Source organism: Pinus tabuliformis, chromosome 2_2 (genome assembly GCF_031772625.1).
Source record: "Pinus tabuliformis cultivar Carrire ecotype Pingquan chromosome 2_2, CPIR1, whole genome shotgun sequence".
Lineage (NCBI taxonomy): Eukaryota > Viridiplantae > Streptophyta > Pinopsida > Pinales > Pinaceae > Pinus > Pinus tabuliformis.
In genome coordinates, this window is record NC_142300.1 from 740,861,306 (window position 1) to 740,883,078 (window position 21,773).

Consider the following 21,773-nt stretch of genomic DNA (forward strand, 5'->3'; position numbering starts at 1 on the left):
AATATTGTTTTGTTCAGAGGAATGAATTAACCTCGGACATTTAGGCCATTAAAATCATGTACGCACATTAGGGTGGTTTTTGTTATCTCATCTAAAACTTACTAATCTTGAAAAAAGGGGTTGGAAGTGGTTTTTGGTAACTCATCCAAAACTTACGAAAAATTGGTTGGAAATTCAAAATTTACCGTTTTCTCCCCATTTTTTTTATAATGATTTATATCAAAAAAAATAGTGTTTAGTTGGTTCAAATGTTTGAATGATTCTCTACCATTTAAGTCATTCAAATCATTTCACATTACATTATGGTGATTTCTGGTGTCTCATCCAACACTTCTAATTTTGGAAAATGTTATAAAAAATTATTAATTTATGTTAATTTAATATAAAAGTAAGAAATAAATTATTATGAGACAGATTGCTTTTTTATTTGTTTGATGTATTTAGGATTTTGTCTCTGAATCTTCACAATAAATGCTCCCATCTTTTTGACAAACCCCTCGCTAAATAGATTATCCAAAGTCCACGAGGCTAAAGATAGCTTATGAGATGCTTCTTCCTCTACTTATGTATTTCACCATTTTTCTTTGAACACCTCATTTAACAGATTATCCCAAGAGTAATCTTTCCTCCGATGTGTGTTTCACAAAGCAGTTGATGAGAATTAGTCCTTAAAAAACATTTTTGTTTAAAAAATTGTAATATATTTTTAATAATTATAAAAAAATTATAACAATTTTTTAATATATATATATATATATATATATATATATATATATATATTTTCAAAATGTCTTCTGTAATAGTTATTACGGGTCAAGTTGTGTGGTTTTCCTTGAATAATGGTGATTACGGGTTAAGTTGTGTGGTTTTCCTTGAATAATGGTGTTGAGTGAGCCTGCATTGACAGTTAACAGTTATAGATTGTTGTCCTTACTCTTACTTTTACAACAAAGTTATTATAGATTTTCCTACTTACAAAAAAAATATATCCTTATTTATGATTTGACAACTAAATTATTATAGATTTTTCCATCTATAAAAAATAATAATAATTATCTCTCTAATTACATTTAGGTTGAATAATTTTTTTTTGAAAAGAGCCGGGATTTCTGGGGAATAATGGTCATTGTGCGAACCCACGAAAATACTTTTGTGTGAGGTATTATTTTTCGGGGAAAGAGAGCAAAACTCCAAGTTTTTTATTACCATAATACAAAAACTTTTGGAAACAAAGCATCGAGCAGGGTTTTTTCCAAAAGTTAAGAGAACAAAAAAATCCAAATATTTCTCAAGGAACAATAGATATTGTTTAACTTTATTGAAATAATCTGAATTGGCTTTAGTGTGGTTTTTTAAAAGGTTTTTTTTTTAGTATTTTAGTGTAATTTTCTTAAAATCTGGCAGTGATATATTAAAATCACAAGTGTGATGGGTAACTCTTGCACAATTTAAGTTCTCTAGAAGTTTTTGAGGGTGCTGAATCCATATAAATAGTCACAAACCCAGTTTAAATAAAAGAAATCAAATTTTCATCTTAAAATTTTTCATAGTATTCCTACACGGTAAAGTCCAAAAAATCACACTAAACACAACTCCCAAATAATTTACCTTATTTGGTGAAAGAATATTGAATTTATTTTAATTTTAGACTGAAACTCTTTTGGAATCCTATAGACAACCGTTAAGGTAATTATTTGAACTCACTACTGTCCATAGACTTATCTTAAAAAACATTTTTATTTTAAAAATTGTAATATATTTTTAATAATTATAATTTTTTTTAATAATAATATTTCTATTAGTATTTTTTTTGAAAATGTCTTCTGTAATAATAGTTACTACGGGCCTACTCCTTACTGATCATTAGCTAGTCATCCACGACTGTGGTTTTTCTTGAATAATAGTGATGAGTCAGATTGCATTGGTGATTAACAACTATAAATGGTTCGGGGTTAACAACTATAAATGGTTGTCCTTACTGTGACTTTTACGACCAAGTTATTATAAATTTTCCTACTTAAAAAAATATATCCTTATTCCTGATTTGACAACTAAATTATTATAAATTTTCCCACCTATAAAAAATAATTATTATTATATCTTTCCATTACATATGCATATGAATAAAAAAACATTTAAAAAAAATCGATGATAGCTTTCCATTACATATGCATATGAATAAAAAAAAAATTTAAAAAAAGAATCGATGGGGATATCTGGAGCATAATGGTCATTGTCCGACCTTTACGAAAACTCAATTTTTTTATTACCTAATACGAAGTTAGCATCGGTGAGGTTTTTTTTCAAAAGTTGAAAGAAAAATTATTAAGGAATAATGTTTATGGTTTGAATTTTTTTTTTTTAATTTTTTTTTTTTTTTTTTTTTTTTTTTTAAGTTTTTTTGGATTTTTTGGGGTAATTTATGTAAAATTTGGCAGAGATTTATTGAAATCACAAGTTTGATGGGTAACTCTTTTTAGAAGTTTTGAAGGATTCTAAATCTATTTATACAATCAAAAAATCAATTTAAGTAAAACAAATCAAGATTTCATCTTAAATTTTTGTGTAGTATTCCTACATCACAAAATCCAAAAAATCGCACTAAACACAACTCTAGAACAATTTACCTTATTTGGTCAAAGAAAGTTTAATTTTCTTAATTTTAGACTAAGAATATTTTGGAATCTTATAAGCAGCAATTAGGGTAATTATTTGAACTCACTACTGTCCATAGAATTAAGGGTTGTCCACATAATTCAGGGATATCCTTGACATATGTAACAATCTCAATTTGAATTTGAATGTTTTGATTTTTATTGAATTGTTGTATAAATTTGTTTTTATAATTTTTTTGAAAAAAGTGTAGTTTGGATGAGAAATGTTTTTTTCTTTTTTTTTTACATTTTTTTCAATTTCTTGAGAAATTTGATATATATTTTTAGAAATCATAATTTTAAATTGTTTAAATGGTAAAGATAGAGTTTTTTAGGGGTGTTTTAAGGTGTTGACTCTCTTTATGCATTCAAAAGTATATTTTGAACAATAAGGAATCCCGATCTGGCTAGAAATTGTATTGTGAGATTCTGACCAAAAAGCCATTTAGCCTATTAGTTAGACTAAGCCCATGCAAAAATATACATAGGTTTCAGTTTTTTGGGATGAATTTAATTTGACTAATAATTTATAATAAATTTAATTTCATTGTAAATTTTAAAATATTTTGGAAATTTGACAGACAATAATAAAGTCAAACAATTAACTTTATTTTCATTCATCACATTTTCAAAAGATTTCAAAATCCATAAAATCCATAAAAATGATGAATGTATAGATAACATTCACATTACAATTAAACAATTAAATCCACTCTTATTCATCATATTTCAAAATATCGCAAAATCCATAATCCATAATCAAGCATAGAAATATTACCGATCACATTACACACCAAAAATATATGCACCCTCTATTAAAAATGGTTGAAATCATTAATATATTTCACACAAAGGTGTATGCATTCTATACACACACATTACATTCAAAGATTACTCTAATATATAGAGTTTCTTAGATCTAACTTACTATTAACTCATAAATAGAGGTTGGGAGAATTTCTCAACCATTTGAAACCAACATCTCAAATATAGGATGTAAGCATTAACTCCAACATCCCCTCTTAATGCTTACATTACATAAATTTATTGAAATCATCTACAAACAACAAAATACACATTCATTCTTTAACTGGTTTACAACTTATCAATATGGACTCCATTAAGTTGCCTCATAACCTTTGTAAATGTGTAGTCGATTCCAGAGTTCGACTCGTGAACTCCCCAATCAAAAACCTCCCGAAAACAATTATTAAACAAAGCCGTAGCATAACTTCATTAGAAGACCACTCTCATGTCTTCAATGAATGAGGGATTCTTCCCAATATCTCCCACTACCTTACTATCTAAACAACCATCCATATAAATTTTTTTTAAAAATTCAAATTCTTCACTAAATTGATCATCAAAATTCAATAATTTAAAAAATTCAAATTCTTCATTAAATTCATTATCAAAATTCAATAAATATTCATCTACCACTATATTTACTGATTCTTATGTAAATAGATTCATACCATTAAACAATTTACTGAACTCCTCCACATTGTAGATTACATACCACATTAATATTAAACATAGTTATTTACTACATAAAAATACACACACTCTTACAGATAAACGACACGCAGGCCATGAGCTTAATTAATAAAAAAACAACATTGCATTGCATGGAGAATGCATTCTTCGTAGTTGTCAACTATGCGTAAAGCAGGCGTTGACTTGTATTCCCATCAAATTCCAAACTCGACTCCTATGGAAGTTCAATTCTAGGAATGGGATCTTGGTTCTTTGTAGCGCCACCAGGAAATAATACGAACGAATGAAATTCCAACCATTAAAGCTCCAGACAGAGCACCTGACAAGAGACTTGGAACTAAGAAATAAGATCAACTGGCCTCTCTGTTTCTTATCAGTCCAGACGTCACACATCGCAAACCCAACACATTACTACAAAATACGCAGCGATAAACTACAGTCTCCCTATGCCCTGGACCATCTTATGAGGGAGTTAGGTTAGATTTTGATACCAAGTTAAAAATGGTTGGAATTATTAATATATTTTATATAAAAATTATGAGTTTAATACACATATTATATTCAAAATTTTATTCTAATATTTATAGTTTTTTATCTAATTTATTCCTGATTTAGAAAGAGAAGTTGAGAGAATTCCTCAACCATCTCAAACTAACATTTCAATTATAGGAGGTAAGCATTAATTCCAACACATTTTTTTCCAATTTAGTACACACATTACATTCATAGATTAGTCTAATATATAAAATTTCTCACATATAAGAAGTAAACATTAACTCCAATACACTCTCCTCCAATTCTGTAAACACACATTATATTAAAAATTTACTCTAATACATAGAATTTCTCACATCTAACACTTATTCTTAACTGAATTTCTCACATCTAACACTTATTCCTAACTTAGAAAAAAATTTGAGAAAATTTCTCAACCATCTCAAACCAACCTTTCAAATATAAAATATAACACACTCTCCTCCAATTCCGTAAATTAGTAAACATCGCCGGACTTTGTGGCTGTGAAGACAAGTATCGAATTCAAGGCTGTGTTAATAGTTATTTGTTGGTTCATAACGTGAATACCATAATGTAAACGTAATTTCTCCAGGTTGGAACGCTGCCTTCTGCGGAATTGCCTTCGATTCCAAACATCGTATACTATTCTACTCTGACTTCGATTCCCTCCTTTTCCAACTCCGGTTTATGCTCACCTGTTTCTAAGATACTTGTTAGGAGCAACTATAACTACCGCATGTGGCCTCTCCTCTCCTCAGATTAGTCTGTCCTTGATAACCGTAATCGAGAAGAGAACCTGGGCTTTTCCTTCTTTGGTTGGTTGTCCTTGGTTGGCTGTCAAGATGCAGAGAATGCAGTGCTTGCTTCTGTCAATCATTTTGGCAGCAGCAGTTGCTCCCTCTCATCAGCTCATCTCTCAAGGTGACAAACTGCGGTTGTGGTTCAATGCGACAAGATACAGAAGCCACTCAGTAGAAACTATAGAGTGGGGGTCTGCGACAGCCACGATCAGCTTCAATAATGATTCAGAATATTTGACAGAGGAGCACCCGCAGGAAGCCGATTATCTCCCACAAGGCCTCCCCGGGCAGCCGGCCGGCTTCACATTTCGACAGTACTCTGGATATGTCACAGTCGATGCGAAGGCAGGCAGATCGCTTTTCTACTATTTCGCCGAGGCCATTCGAAATCCCATGAAGAAGCCGCTGGTTCTCTGGCTTAACGGCGGTAAATATTTTGAATATTTGTTTTTTTGGGTAGTTTTTGTGAGTAGAGTTAATTTGAAATGTATTTTACTTTGAATATTTGTATTTGTTTTCCTGTGAGTAGAGTTAATTTGAAATGTATTTTTAAACTTTTTTTTGTAAGTAGCGTTAAATTAAAATGTATTTTTAAAATTTATTATATAATTTCGGTTCTAAATATTAATGTAGATCTATCACATAAATATTTTTATTAAAATATTTAAAACCAACCAATATAATTCATGCCTAAAAATTTTATTACTAAATTTTCTAAAATTTTCATTGTTTTCACGAACAAATATTCATTGTTCCTGCAGGGCCTGGATGTTCGTCGATTGGTATTGGAGCACTGGAGGAACTAGGGCCTTTTCTCGTTAACCCAGACGGAAGAACTCTCAGCTACAATCGCGACGCATGGAACAAAGGCCAGTATTACCCTCTTTTGTATCATGTGTATGCATATGAATTTACTCGTATCTCTTTTGCTCGCATTTTTAATGGATTAGGATAAGAGTTACAGAATACAAATTAAAATAGTACCAGCTTAGTTTCATCCCGCATTTAAAATGGTTAAGGTTACCCCTTGCAGAATTTAAATTAAGATAGCACCAGCTTAGTGTTATCCGGGATTTAATGGATTTGGTTAACAGTGAGAGGATTTAAATTAGGATATTACCATCTCAGTTCCATCCTTGATAGTTTTAATAATTTAGATCAGTTTCATTCTTCATAGTTTTAACATTTCAGATCGAGAAAATTGGGAACATTATTCTAACATTTCAGAGTTTCAGTTAAGGTGGTTCCAAAGATTCAAATCCAAACATTTTAATAAATTTTAGCAATCGAATAATTAGATAAATTTCATAGTGTATAAATAAAAATTTTCATGCACTAGACTAATTTCACTTCACCATAATATTAATATTAAAATAAATTCACTTCTCATAAAATGAAAATTAAATTATCACTAATATGAGTTAAAATATATTAATTAAATCACTTGAAAAATCTGAGGACATTCTACCTTCAGTGTGGATGCACGGATGGCATTTATAAAATATATTAAAACATGTATTGACTGACAGATGTCAAGATATATTAAACGCAATGAAAAGAAATAGTATTTTATTTATACTCAACGGCTTATCTTTAAATATTATAAAATATATTAGACTATGAGTGATATGACATGAATGGATAACACCTATTAGTCAAAGAAAAAAAAGTAGTATTTTATTTATATTCAATTGTTTATTTTGAAGTATTATATTGGATTAATTTCTATTCCTTTAATTTAAATTTAACATTCGAATATATATTAAAATTTTAAAACATAATATTTTATTATTTCAATTACATTAATATATATATATATATTTTAAAAAAAAACATTTTATTATTTAAATTAATCGGAGATTTCACATTTTTTTAATAAAATTGGGTTGTTAAATAGTGTATCTTATGTATTTGGGATGAGACAAAATAGTTGAGAGATGTATATAGAAGTTGTGAAGTATTAAAATTTTCTAAAAATTTATAAGAAATGGGGAGTTAAATTTTTAGTATGGAAGCTTTTATTTTAAAAATTATAGATTAGTTGGTCTGCTTGGGGTTTGGTTTTAGCTTGGTCATAGTTTTAATTTTATAAAGGACTAGCCTTAGCCTAAACTCAGCCTAAACACAAAAAAAAATACAAAAGAAACAAAATAAATAATAAAATTAGACAGTGACAATTCAGTTTAAGCAAATTCATTATTATGTAATGTAAATAACAAATAAAAAAATACTATTAATTCAGATTTGTAAATGTTATTAACATACCTAAAATAAAATTTAGTAAGAAAATATATTAATTTATAAACCATAAACAAAATCTTAGTAATAAAATATTGATATATTAATTTAACTTTCTCATTTTATTTTTAATAGTAGCAAAAGTAATAAAAAAATTTAAAATAATAAATTGAAAATACTACAAGTAAGTAAAAAATAGTAAATACTGATAAGTCATTAGTATCTAAGTTTTCACATGGAAGAGAAACATCTTCAGGGAAATGTTTCACTTTGCATGTTCTAATTGTTCTCGGGAGTGTTGGAAATGTAGAGCGAGGTATATAACTTTGGTCAAAATGGAACATTGTGTTTATATATATATAAATGTCAAATGGGTCTGCCGGTTAAAAACATTAAAACAAAAAAAATACACTTAAGTTTCTTTAAATTCACATGCAAACAGCAATTTGGAAAATAAGATATTTGAAAAATATAAAAGGAAACCAATAAAATCTCTTACAAATGAGAAGGAACCAATAAAAGTTCTTAACCATCCGAACGTCTCTAACCATCGAAACCGAATAAAAACTCTTAACCATCCTAACCTTTCTAACCATCCACAGGTTTGCTCACTCATTTCATGTATATTGAACTGTTACAGTGGCGAACGTATTGTTTTTGGAGTCCCCAGCAGGCGTCGGATTCTCGTACTCAAACACCACCTCTGATTATAACAAAACTGGCGATAAACTAACGGGTAACTTGCGAATTGTTTGGTTTCTAGAAATAATACGCGTTTTAGCGATGCCGCGAAATTTAAACTTTTTTACTGGGTTTTTGTTTTATTCCAGCTGAAGAATCGTATGCCTTCCTGGTAAACTGGTTCAACAGGTTTCCACAGTATAAATTCCGGAAGTTTTACATAGCAGGCGAAAGTTATGCAGGTAGTGTCGTTTGTAATAACTATCTATGATGCACAAGTTTTTAGTTTCTAATAGTTATTAGTAAACTGTGATGAGCGCAATTGTAGATTGTTACCGTTAAAATAACGCACTAGTTTAGAGGGATATATTCATTTTTCATGAAGGTGCTAACGTTAACTATTGATTTTAGGATATTACATTCCAGAGTTGGCTTCAACAATTTTACAGCACAAAAATTTGTCGCAGGCATCGTTCATTAATTTTAGGGGAATAATGGTGAGTGCAACTCATACTTATGATTTTCAGAAAATTTCATTGGTCCAAGAATCAAAATGCGTGCAAAGAGAATTCAATATACGAATATATATCTTTGTTCAATCCCTATGTGAAAAATTGCAAACTTTATCGAATGCCATGGTGCTAAATTATCATATTTGGAAACTTATGTACACAATCAATCTGAAGCTTGCACGTTCAATTTATGCAGGTGGGGAATGGTGTAATGAATAGTGACACAGATTTTCTCGGAACATATCAGTACGCACGGAGTCATGCATTGATATCCAGTCAAAGCTATGAGCAAGTAATCAGCAACTGTACCAATTCAAAATTCGATGAATCAGTGTGCCAACTTTTGGAAAATCAAGTGTATAGGGAAATGGGAAATATCGATATTTACAGTATCTATGCTCCCAGGTGCATAGTGAATGCATCCAGAAAGGCAAGGGTAGGGGCAAATTAACAGAATTTTTTACAAATCCGAAATATATTCCAGGGCAATAAGAAACCAACATTGAAGCTATGGCCTTAATCTCATCCTATTACAAAGCTTTTCACAATGCTTGTGTATTTTAATGTAGATTGCAGATTCTAGTTTAGTAGTTATAAACGAAGTAGATGTATTGAAATTTAGTAGTTATATAGTAAAATAAACCCAATCTATTACACCAACTTCCATATTCACAATGTCTGTAGTTATCGTTATAACATTGTAGTTATCGTTATTTATGTTATAGATTCTGCAATATTTTGAAAATTTAGTGATTATGAATGAAGTGGTTATATAATAGATGAATCATACTGTAGATATTGATAATGTTAGTTACTTTTATTTGGTTATAGATTTTAGAATATTTTGAAATTTTAATAATTATGGATAAAGTTAGATGTGAGACTTTTGTGATTTATAATGTAGATAAATGTTTGTTAGATTAGTCACATTTTTAGGATTTAGTTGACTTTTGAAACCAACTAATGTGGTTCATCTTCAAGACAAGGTAGAAAAAATCATACAATTTTCATGAATAAATAGTAAGGATGCATCACTTTAGAGGGCCAGCTGATGAAAACTAGCAGTTCAACTGTTAGTGTTGAAAGCTGCTAGTTCTCAAGGGCAAGTTTTCATCTGCTGACCCTAGACAATGATACATCCACTTAACTTGAAAATGAACCACATTAATTGATTCGAAACCTAAACCAAATCCTAAAAATATAATTAATCTGAAACAGATTAATCTAAATTATATATAAACTTCCCAAAAAAACTATCCTATCCCATTTTTATCCCATTTTTATAACAATAGATTAGATAATCACAATTCTCAACCTGGATATTTCCATAATAAATAGAATCTACATAAATTAAACACACAATGATACATGCCATCTTATATTTATTTATTTCTTGTTGACATCCCAAATGCAGCAACGTTTCCTCTCAATATTGAGTGACTGACTGTACTTATGGTTGATGTGTAAATAGCAAGAAGAAGCAGAAATTCCAGGATATGATCCTTGCAGGGATTACTACATAAACACGTATCTTAATAGCCCGGATGTTCAGAAAGCCATACATGCAAATGTAACAAACATACCTTATAGCTGGACCTCGTGCAGGTATCAGTCTTTAGACTTAAACCTAGTTAATTTAATTTTCGAATCGTCTTGAATTTATCACTTTATTGCTGAAACATAGTTTCATGTGACTACGTATCAGTGATATTCTGCCTTGGGCGGATTCTGTTTCAACTGTCTTACCAATTTATCGTCAACTAATTGCAAGTGGGTTGCGGATACTTGTTTTCAGGTATGATATAAAACAATTTTGTTTTCTCTTATAATATAAGAGAATTTTAATTACAATGGCCACTTTATTGTTAACACAGTTACATAAGCAAATGTGGATGATACGCTACCTGCATTATTTGTTAATAATTTGTACAATGATAATTTGTATCTTATTTATATAATTTTGTATCTTATTTATATAATTTATTATTTATTAATAATGTGTATAGTGATAATTTGAATCCAATTTACATAATTTATTATTTAATTAATTTATTATAATTAATTTATTTTATTTTTTTTTTATTTTTTTTTAATTTATATAATAATTTTATAATTGTATTAGTTAAATGTGAAAAAAGTTAAATATAAATTTTAATATGTAATATAGTTAATGTTGGATATTTCATGACTCTTTACTATTAATATAAATAGTTATTGATATGATCCAATAATCATAATATGCTAACATTTTTTTATTTATTATTATAATATAAAAATTTGAGGTAAGAAAAAGATTGTTTTCTCCACATATAATAGGATATCTATAATTTTAGATCCACTAAACTTATTATACATCTATAGTTTTGGATTGACTAAGCTCTTAGAGGTATTATATATTTTTTTATTTTCAAAGAAGTTTGAATCTCAATAGATTTATTCTCTTTAGGAATTTACAAGATGCATTCTAGATCTACCTAGTGCTAAAAAGAATCAAATATCTTTTCACTGTTAAAAACGTTTGTACCTCAATAAATTTGATCCTTCTAGAACTCTAGTAAATCAAGAATTAAGATTAAAATATAGATCTAAAATAGTAATATATGTATATATATAGTAAAAACTAAACCATAAACTATAAAAATATATAACACAAAAATAAATAAATTATTTTCCTTCAATTTTATTTTGATTTTAATTTAAAATTTTACTTATTTTATTTAATTTTTAATTTTATGTAATTTGATTAAATCAAAATATTAAACTATTACAGACCAACAATAAAATTTGAATTAAAGAAAAGATTAACCTAACGGCCTAATTAATTAATTAACTTTTAAGTAATTATTCAGTACTGTATTGGATTTTTAAGTGAGCATGCAGTACTGTTAGTGATCATACCAGTATTTCATTAACGGCGATTTTTCGTTTCGTATTTTCAGCGGAGACCTAGATGCGAGGGTTCCTGTGACCTCTACAGAACTCTCCATCGATGAGCTCAAGCTTCCAATTCAGACACCATGGTACCCGTGGGTTAATGGCGACGAGGTAAACAAATCAAATCAGCTACATTAATTTTACCGATAAAATCCTGATGATAATATTGATTTGATCTGTATTCCCATTAATGGTGCAGGTCGGCGGATACACTGTGATTTACAAGGGTTTGACATTTGCCACCGTTAGAGGAGCAGGGCATGAAGTTCCGGAATATCAACCGTCCAGGGCGTTAACGTTGTTCAAATATTTTCTGAATGGAAAACCCTTGCCAAATTAATCGGATTGATCGACATCGCTTTCAATAAGGGGAAGGCCTCGCCAAAATAATTAGATTTTAACGAATTTGCTTGCAATAAAGGGAGGCCTTGCCAAAACAAACAGATTTGATCGAATTTTCTCTCATTTGCGTAAATGCTATCCTCCAACTGTATTATTGGCGCGGTACCATCAGTGGATTCGGTATTTTCTGCCGTAGCCATTTACTGTGCCAATTCTATGAATGCAAACATTTAACCGTTGAGGAAAATCTCCATCAATATATTAGCTAACGCACATGTCATTTGAATGTTGGTGGATAATAAAAAATATTCAGGTCTGCCGGATCTGGATACGTCATTGAGATAGAGATTTTTTTTAATGGTCAGTTTCATTCATTTAGCTATTCAAGTGGATAATTTTGATTGACTCGTCTATTAATTAGCTGACTGAGACCGAGATTTTTTGAACCAGTTTTATTAACAGATTGAGACGGCGATTTTTTTTAGTGGTCCAAATTCGTTGAATATGTTTTATTGTGCATTCGAATATGATTTCGCTGTTGAGATTGATCCCCAAGAACATGGTTCGGAGATTCTCATTAGTTTAGCTAAATGGAGGAGAAGTCGTCTCCTGTACTTTACTTGTTATTGTTTTCATTGAAGTAAATTTTATTATTGAAAATGAAATTTTGAAAGAGTATTAAAATATTCATAGATCACATTGTAAATTTAAACAATTTTTTTCAAGAGGTTAAAGGATGAAGTAGGAGAAATAACCGTTTATTCAAAAAAATGTTGTACATAAGTTAATTTAGGGAATAATAGAGGTTTTTAGGGATTACTAGAAGATAAGGATTACAATAGATCAAAATAATACTAGCAATGTAAATAATAAAATCATTACATAAATTTACTAGTTTCAAGACTTTTTTATTGGAATTCTAATAAGCTCTTTTAATAAGAATAATACTGTAAAGTCATAGAAAAACATCACAATATCATTTTTATAGTAGATAAAATCAATTTTCATATATCTTAGATAAATAACTAATCTCTCAAAGTGGATAATTCTCATAAATAATATATTTTTAAATCTTGATGATGATGATGATGAATCTAAAATCTCCATCACACTGTATCTTAAATTAAATTAAAAGTAATTTTCTAGTCACAACCATATAGATCACATTTTAAATTTAATTATTATAAAAACTTTTAAATATTTTTAAATAGATTAAAATGAATATCATTCCATACATTTCCTATTTAAGATTTTTATTAAGAAAATATTTCTAAATCTCTGAACAACCATTGAAATCATTATCTTTTTAATCATTATTTACCATTTCAAGTATTAAACCATGTTTCCTTAATAGATTTTACATAATAAATTATAATAATAAAGTTAAAAAATGTGAATTACAATGAGTATGAAATATGGAGGTGTATAATATTTTCTTTGATTAATTTGGATGAATAGAATTATTTCAATATAGATGCATGATAGCTATAAAATTAGGATGAATTTATGCTAGTTTTTTATATGCCACTTAATAAATCAGCGTCAGCCTTGAATTCTAAAGGACTCATATATCTCTTTTATTTTTTATTCTAAATAGAAAAAAATAATAATTTTATTAATATAAACAAAATTACATAAAATTACAAGCATAGTAAACCATTAATGTCCTTGTATATTAGTCCAACATTGGAGCTCAAAGTATTTATTAGTTTGTGGCTCATAAGCCACTAGCAATGACTCTTATATATTAGCTTGTGACTCATATTCCACTAGAAATGGCTCATATGTCACTAGCAAAAAAAACTTAAATACATGCTTTAAATTTATTTATGAAGATTCATATATTTACACATTTAAGCACAAAAAGCAAGACCAATAATAAATTTAAGCTAGTTCCATTCAAGGCAATGAATACATTCTAAGTCTTTGTTTTCTTTGGTTTTTCAACTTTATGTTCATGTTAATTCCCAGTTTGGATAGAAATTATTGTATGATTTTTCTTCCTCGAAAACATGATCAAAGGTGATATGAGAAAAAGTGTCTCTAATGCACCATATGTTGTAAAAGGATGATGTTGGGAGTAGTTTTAAAGCTTGAGGAGGTCCTTCACCAAATTGATAAGAATAAGAAAATCTCCATAGATATGAATGTGTGAATCCCATGCTCAATAACAAGTTGAGATAGCAATTTTAAGCTTAAGAGCTTAGCATAACTATTTATGGTTTCCTACCCATTCTAATAAAAATAGGGAGTCACAATTGTAAAGGTATTGGATTCCCCCTACTCTTCATTTTGCAGGAGATCTCTCTAAAGGATCATAAAAACATCCTAGGGGATGTTGCATTCAATAGGGATTATTGTATGAGAATGTATTGCTACTTTCCCAAGCCTAGGTTTGGAAAAAACATCAATGATGGTAGATATTTGAATGGAAAATTTGATGGCTAATGGAGTTTTTATTTTTATTTTTAAATATCTCGATTCCTATCCAGCTAGATAGCTTAGCCAAAAACTAGTAGAATAATCTTATGATTCTACATCGTTTTATCTAGAAGAAATATACCAAAAACAAGGCCTTACAATGTTTGAGGTGTGAATGTTATTTCATCCCATTTTTTAGATTTTCATCTATGGAAAGGGATACATAAGAGTACGAGGTACTTGAAGATAATGAATTTCCTCGAAGGCCTCTAAAGTAAAAGGGCGTGCAAAAAAATAGATGATGAACAATTTTCAAATCTTCATGACAAAGATAACAAATTCCAGGCCCATTAAATGATTTTTCCTATAAATCATCCTAGGGGAGGACCTTATTTTTCAATAACAAGAATAGAAAATGTTTGGACTTTGGTGGACATTTAAGCTTTAAGAGTTTTTTCCCCCACCAGGGAGGAGGCGATTGTTGAATTTCAATTCTTAGAAGAAAATATCTAACTCTTAGATAAGATTTCCCAAATCGTTCCACAACCCATATGAGACAGTTTGTTTTTGCTAAAAGGATGTTAAAGGAATTTATATGAGATTCAGTATAATTTCTCCATATATCCGCTTGCTTTCATTCTAAATTCAAATCTTGACTATGAAGCCTTTCAAATCCCCCCATAAGATTTTCATTTCCAATCAGTTTCTTGAGAAAAAGGTAACCATCTCTATCAAGCTGGCAGATAAGGTGATTAGGAAGCACTGAACATCTCGATTTCTAATCGATGTATCTTTCCCAATGAGAACCTATTACCCATCCTTGATTTTTCCTTTAAGACCCTATCCAATAAGGGGGGGGGGGGGAATGTGTCATTTCTTTCTAGAAAACTGATCCATTGCGGGAATATTTAGCGGGTAGTTTGATCCAATCCATAGTAGAGGTCTCTTCGAGATACTTTTCTTTTGTCAACTTGGCTCACAATCTTGTATCTTGGAGAAGCATCCAAACACTCTTTGCTACTAGTTCCTTAGATAATAAAAACACATACATTCATCTCCATCCTCCATACTATTTTGGAACAAAATTTGATTTCTAGGAGGGTAGCACCAAAGTACAATTGTCTTCCTTACTGTTTCATAAGAATCTAGATGCTATATACTTAATTTCTTAGAATAATTCAGGAATGCAAGCCAATATTTCCCAGAGGACAGGTATGTATTCAATTAATGTTTTGAAAAGAACTAATATACTAACTTTGGAAATCCACCTAATGCACAATAAAAGGATTCCTTTATAATATTTGGTCAAGAGCCTTAACTAGTCCCATTTTTTATAATTATTTGATTTGAGAGGGAATCCAAAATATTTGAACCCATTTTCCAAATTACTAGATCGAGTACTTAAGAGATTTTATATCTCAAGGACTTCATTCCGAGAGAGGCCCAAAGAATAATATGTTGATTCCTCCCTACTAATTTTCATTCCTGTTGTAGCACAAAAGACCTTAAGAATTTCTACTAGACATGTAATATTCTAGATATTTCCTTTGCGGAAGATGATGACACCATCAACAAAAAGCAAGTGTCTAAATTTTTTTGAAGGGATTATAGGAATACCTTTTATCAAATTTCTTACAAATATATTTTCCATCAATATGATGAGACATTCCACAACCAAAAGGAAAAGAAGAAGTGAAAGAGTACATCCTTGCCCGAGTCAGTCTTTTTGCACAGAGGAATTGTAAGTTGATCCATTTATTATGATAGAAAATGAGGTAGAGCTAGTACATTTCATTACCGGGGACACAAAAAAGACACATAAACTTTAAATAATAAGTAAAATACACAATACATAAAAAAAAATTTACTCTATCAAAGGTTTTTTATAAGTCCACCTTGTAAAAAACCACATTAATAGTTTTTGTGTGGATGGAATGAACACTTTTTTATGCTACAACAATGGCATCATGAATTTTCTAATAGTTTAAGAACCCAAATTATTTAGCTAAGATTTTATTTGAAAGGAAAACTTTGATACAAAGGGATATTATATTAGTAATGATTTTGTAAATTCTATTGCAAAAGGAGATACACTTAAAGATATCATATGATAATGGATTATCAAATTTGAATATCAACTTGATGAAAGTGGAGTTGAAAAGAGAAATCATAAACTTTTAGAGGATTAGTATTCAACCATTTTAAGAAAACCTTCTCTAATAATATCAAAATATTACTAGTAAAATTCAATGGGAATATGGATTATCAAATTTGAATATCAACATGATGAAAGTGGAGTTGAAAAGAGAAATCATAAACTTTTAGAGCATTAGTATTCAATCATTTTAATAAAACCCTCTCTAATACTATCAAAATATTACTAGTAAAATTCAATGGGAATTCCATTTTTGGACTGGAACTTTTTATCCTTATGAAAAATGTGAATTATATATTTCAATTATTTTAATGAAGCCGTAGCCATGATCTCGTCATTATGTTAGCCATGATCTCGTCATTATGCTCTTGATTGATAAATTGAGTAAAATGTAAGTCTACATATATAATAGAGTTAATGGTCGCCCCGTTTTATTCTTTGTATAAATTCTAGAGGAAGTTTATCCCATTTGTAGAAATGTCTTGGAAAGAGATGGCAACAAAACCATCCTTCCGTGAGTGGACCAAATTGAATTAATCAATTTTTGGTGTTTGGATAAGTGAGAGAAAAGTTTTTATTTTTCATAATTGGCTTCGAGGTAAGTGCCTTTACATTTCATCCTCTATCCCTTTTCTTTATCAAATAGTATTTTTTGCCACTTGTGTACTAAGGTTTTCAATTGGGATTTATAAGTATTAAGGTTTTTAATAGGGATATATGGTAGGTAGAGAAAAAAACAAACCCACTTTCTAATAAGGATTTTATTTTCTCTTTTACCTCTAAGAGAGGTTTTCCCCTGATTCTTTCATTTAGCTACCCAAAGATGATCTATCAATTTTTCTCTTTTTATGTTTTCCTAAAATTGGAAGGTAGGGGAGCCTTTTGTGTTTAGATCAAAGAGACTCCAATACTCTTAATAGCTTGAGAAAATGAGATAGCTTGAGAAAATATGAGTTTCTCAAACTAGTGATAATTTAGTTTAGAGAGACTTGTTAGCTTCAAAGAGGAGGGGGCTACTTTAAGAAGAATCAAACAATGGTAAAAAATGTCCACCAAAAAAACCCATTAGAAGATATGGAAGTTTCCTGTGAGGATCTACTCGAAAATTAGAAAGCATTGGTATTTTAGAAATCATGTCTTCGCCATCATGATTATTTTTTTTATGTGGGAAAGTTGTTTTTAGTTAAATCTCCACCAATCCCACTTAAAATTCCTCAATTAGCAAATCTAAGAGAGCCCTAGACCCCAGTTATTAAAGGCACTAATAGAGAAATTGAGGTCACCCATAAGATAGTTATTTCTTCAATCTAATGTGAGAATTCGAGAATGTTTTTCCAGAAAGAAAAATGGCAACCATACATGTTTTCAAATAAAAAGGTCAAGTCCAAACGTGTAGAATGGAGCTGCCATGTGAAGTATGACTTAAAATACTGAGAAGAAAACTAAAAGCTAAACCATAAATTATGAAAACATGTAACCAAAAAAAGTAAATTGATTATTTTATGTTTATTTTAATTCTTAATTTTACTTAATTCTATTTTATTTTATTTTTAATTTAATTAATTTTTTATTTCCATCAAAATATTTACTTTACCTAACACGTCAGCATCTTTTTATATTAGGTTCGAGAACTCTTTTAAAAGCAATAATGTGCATAACCTTTAATTATGACCAAAAACATGAAAAATTGAATTAAAAAAAGATTAACCTAATAGCATAATCAATTTTAAAGTAATGATTCAGTACTGTATTGAATTTTTAAGTGAGCAGGCAGTATTGTGAGTGATAATACCAGTATAGTATTGTGATTGATCATGCCAGTATTTCATTAACGGCGATTTTTCGTTTCGTATTTTCAGCGGAGACACGGATTCCAGGGTTCCTGTGACCTCTACACAACTCTCCATCAATGAGCTGAAGCTTCCAATTCAGACTCCATCGTACCCGTGGGTTAATGGCGACGAGGTAAAAAAATCCGTAATATTGATTTGATCTGTATTCCCGTTAATGGTGCAGGTCGGCCGACACAATGTGATTTGCAAGGGTTTGACATTTACCACCGTCAGAGGGGCGGGGCATGAGGTACCGGAATTTCAACCGTCCAAATATTTTGTGGAAGGAAAACCGTTGCCAAATTAATCGGATTGATCCAAATCGCTTGCAATCAGGGGAAGACCTCGCCAAAATAATCAGATTTTAACGAAACTGCTTGCAATGAAGGGGGGCCTTGTCAAAATTTCTCTCATTTGAGTAATCGTCCACAATAGTACTATTGGCGCGGTATCTTGATCCACCATCCACTGGATTCGGGGTCTTCTGTCGTAGCCATTTACTGTGCCGATTCTATGAAGGCAAACATATAACCGTTAGAGGAAAATTTCGATCATGATTTAATAGATTCGCTAACCCACATGTCATTTCACAGTTGATGGATAATAAAAAAAATTGAGGTCTGGCAGATCTGATTACGTCATTGAGATGGAGAGTTTTTTTTAATGGTTAGTTTCATTCATTTAGCTATTGAAATGGATTGAGACGGAGATTTTTTTAACCAGTTTTATTAATTTAGTGGTCCAAATTCGTTGAATATGGTTTTTTTTAATCCGTTCGAATATGATTTCGCTGTTGAAATCATATTCGGAGATTCTTTATTTAAGTAGATGTATTAGTTTAGCTAAATGGAGGAGAAATCTCATGTACTTTACCTGTTATTGTTTTCATTTAAAGTGAATTTTATTATTCAAAACGAAGTTTTGAAAGAGTATTAAAATATTCATAGATCATAAACACTCAATAGATAAGGATAAGTTGCGGCTCTCAATGCAACTAATAAAATCAGTACATAGGCTTAAGAGTTTCAAGTCTTTTATTGGAATTCCACTGAGAATAACCCCACAACACCATAACAGGAACATCACAATACCATCTCTATGGTCGTTGAAAGTCAATTATCATATTTTATAGGCAAATAACTAATCACTCAAGTTGACAATTTTCATAAATAATATATTTTTAAATTTTATTAAGTAATAATGATGATAGTAATAATAAAGTTTCTACACTATATTTTAAATCAAATTAAAATTAATTTTTTAATTCACCATTTTAAATGGATAATAAAGTTTCTACACTATATTTTAAATCAAATGAAACGTAACTTTTTAATTCACAACTATAAAGGGATAACCAAGTATTGGACCAATATAATTTAAAATTTTTTATTATATATATATTTTAAATATCTTTAAATATATTAAAATGAATACCATTTAATACCTTTCCTATTTAAGATATTTATTATGGAAATATTTTTAAATATCGGAGAAATCATTGAAAGGATTATATTTTTAATCATTATTTACACATTTCAAATAATCCATGTTTTTTAAATAAATTTTAATAATAATAATAATTAACAGATTTTAAATAATAAATTATAATAAAAAAGTTAAAAGAAGCCAATTGCAATGAATATGAAATATTAAGGTGTATAATATTTTCTTTGATTAATTTGGATGGATAAAATTATTTCAATATGGATGTATGTTAGTTATAGAATTGAGATGGATATATACCAGTTTTTGATATGCTACTTGATAACTTAGTGTTGAATGCTAAAAGATTCACATGTCTCTTTTATATTTTATTCAAGAAAAAAAATTATTAATTTTATTAATATTAACAAAATTACATAAAGTGCTTGAAGGCAAGCATAGTAAAGCATTGATGTCCTTGTATATTAGTCCAAAGTTGGAGCTCAACTTATATATTAGCTAGCGACTCATAAACCACTAGAAATGATGCATACACATTAGTTTGTGATTCATATTCCACTAGCAATGAATCATATGTCAATAACATAAAAACCTTAAATACATGCTTTACATTTATGTAGAAGGATTCACATATTCACATTTAAGCCCAAAAAGTAAGACCGATATAAATTTAAGCTAGTTCCATTTGAGGGGCATGGATATATTCTAAGTGGGCACCATCTTAGCCTTCTTTGATTTTCAATCTCTGTATTCTTTTATTTTTCAGGTTCCTCATTCCATGTTTAACCCCAGTCTGAATAGGAATTGTTGTATGATTTTTATTCCCCGAAACATGATCATAGGTGATATAAGAAAAGGTGTCTCTATTGTCGAATATGTTTCAAAATGATGATGTTGGGAGTAGTTTTAAATTTTTAAGAGGTCCTTCACCAAATTGATGAAAATAAGAGAATCTCCATAGATATGAACGCGTGAACTCCATGTTGAATAACAATTTGAGGTAGCGATTTTAAGCTTAAGAGCTTAGCATAACTATTTATAGTTTTCCTACCCCTACTAAGAAAGATAGGGAGTCAATTGTAAAGTTATGGGATTTCTGGGTTACTCTTCATTTTGCAGGATATCCCTCTAAAGGCTAATAAATAAATCCTTAGGGGATGCTGACTTCAATATGGACTATTATGTGAGAAAATATTGCTAGTTGCCTAAGACTAGGTTTGGAAAAAACATCCATGATGGTAAATCTTTGAATGGAAAATTTAATGGCTAATGAAGATTTTTTTTTAAATATCTCAGTTCCTATCCAACTAGATACCTTAGTGAACAACTAGTCAAATAGCCTTATGATTCTACATAGTTTTCTTTAGAAGAAATATACCAAAAACAAGGCGTTACAATGTTTGTTGTGTGGAGGATATTTCATCAAATTTGTTAGATTATCATCTATGGAAAGGCCTACCTAAGAGTACGAGGGTCCTTGAAGCTAATTCATTTCCTCCAACACTTTTAAGGTGAAAGGGCATGATAAAAAGAGGTGAGGAACAATTTTCAAATCTTCATGACATAGAGAACAAATTGCAGGCCCATTAAATGAATGTTCCTATATATCATCCTAGGTGACAACCTTATTTCTCAATGAAAACAATGGAAAATGTTTGGCCTTTGGTTGACATTTAAGCTTTAAGAGTTTCTCTCCCCACCAGGGAGGAGGTGATTGTTGAATTTCAGTTGTTAGAAGTAAATATGTA

At 29.7% G+C, this 21,773-nt stretch overlaps 1 protein-coding gene across 1 annotated transcript; it reads left to right on the plus strand.

Annotated features, from left to right (window-relative positions):
- Positions 1–5,509: 5,509 nt before the first annotated feature.
- On the plus strand, positions 5,510–12,172 carry LOC149194791 (putative serine carboxypeptidase-like 23). The gene is made up of 10 exons (XM_089407900.1): positions 5,510–5,894; positions 6,229–6,336; positions 8,346–8,441; positions 8,536–8,628; positions 8,798–8,883; positions 9,095–9,334; positions 10,370–10,503; positions 10,604–10,693; positions 11,838–11,943; positions 12,032–12,172. Exons 1-10 carry the CDS (start codon positions 5,510–5,512, stop codon positions 12,170–12,172), a joined length of 1,479 nt encoding a protein of 492 aa, XP_089264026.1.
- Positions 12,173–21,773: the final 9,601 nt, after the last annotated feature.

Bases quoted from the DNA above. Each gene is read 5' to 3' on its own strand.
- LOC149194791 (XM_089407900.1), top strand. From the start codon at position 5,510: ATGCAGAGAATGCAGTGCTTGCTTCTGTCAATCATTTTGGCAGCAGCA. The intron at 5,895-6,228 runs GTAAATATTTTG...TTGTTCCTGCAG, and splicing joins GGTTCTCTGGCTTAACGGCG to GGCCTGGATGTTCGTCGATT. The intron at 11,944-12,031 runs GTAAACAAATCA...TTAATGGTGCAG, and splicing joins CGTGGGTTAATGGCGACGAG to GTCGGCGGATACACTGTGAT.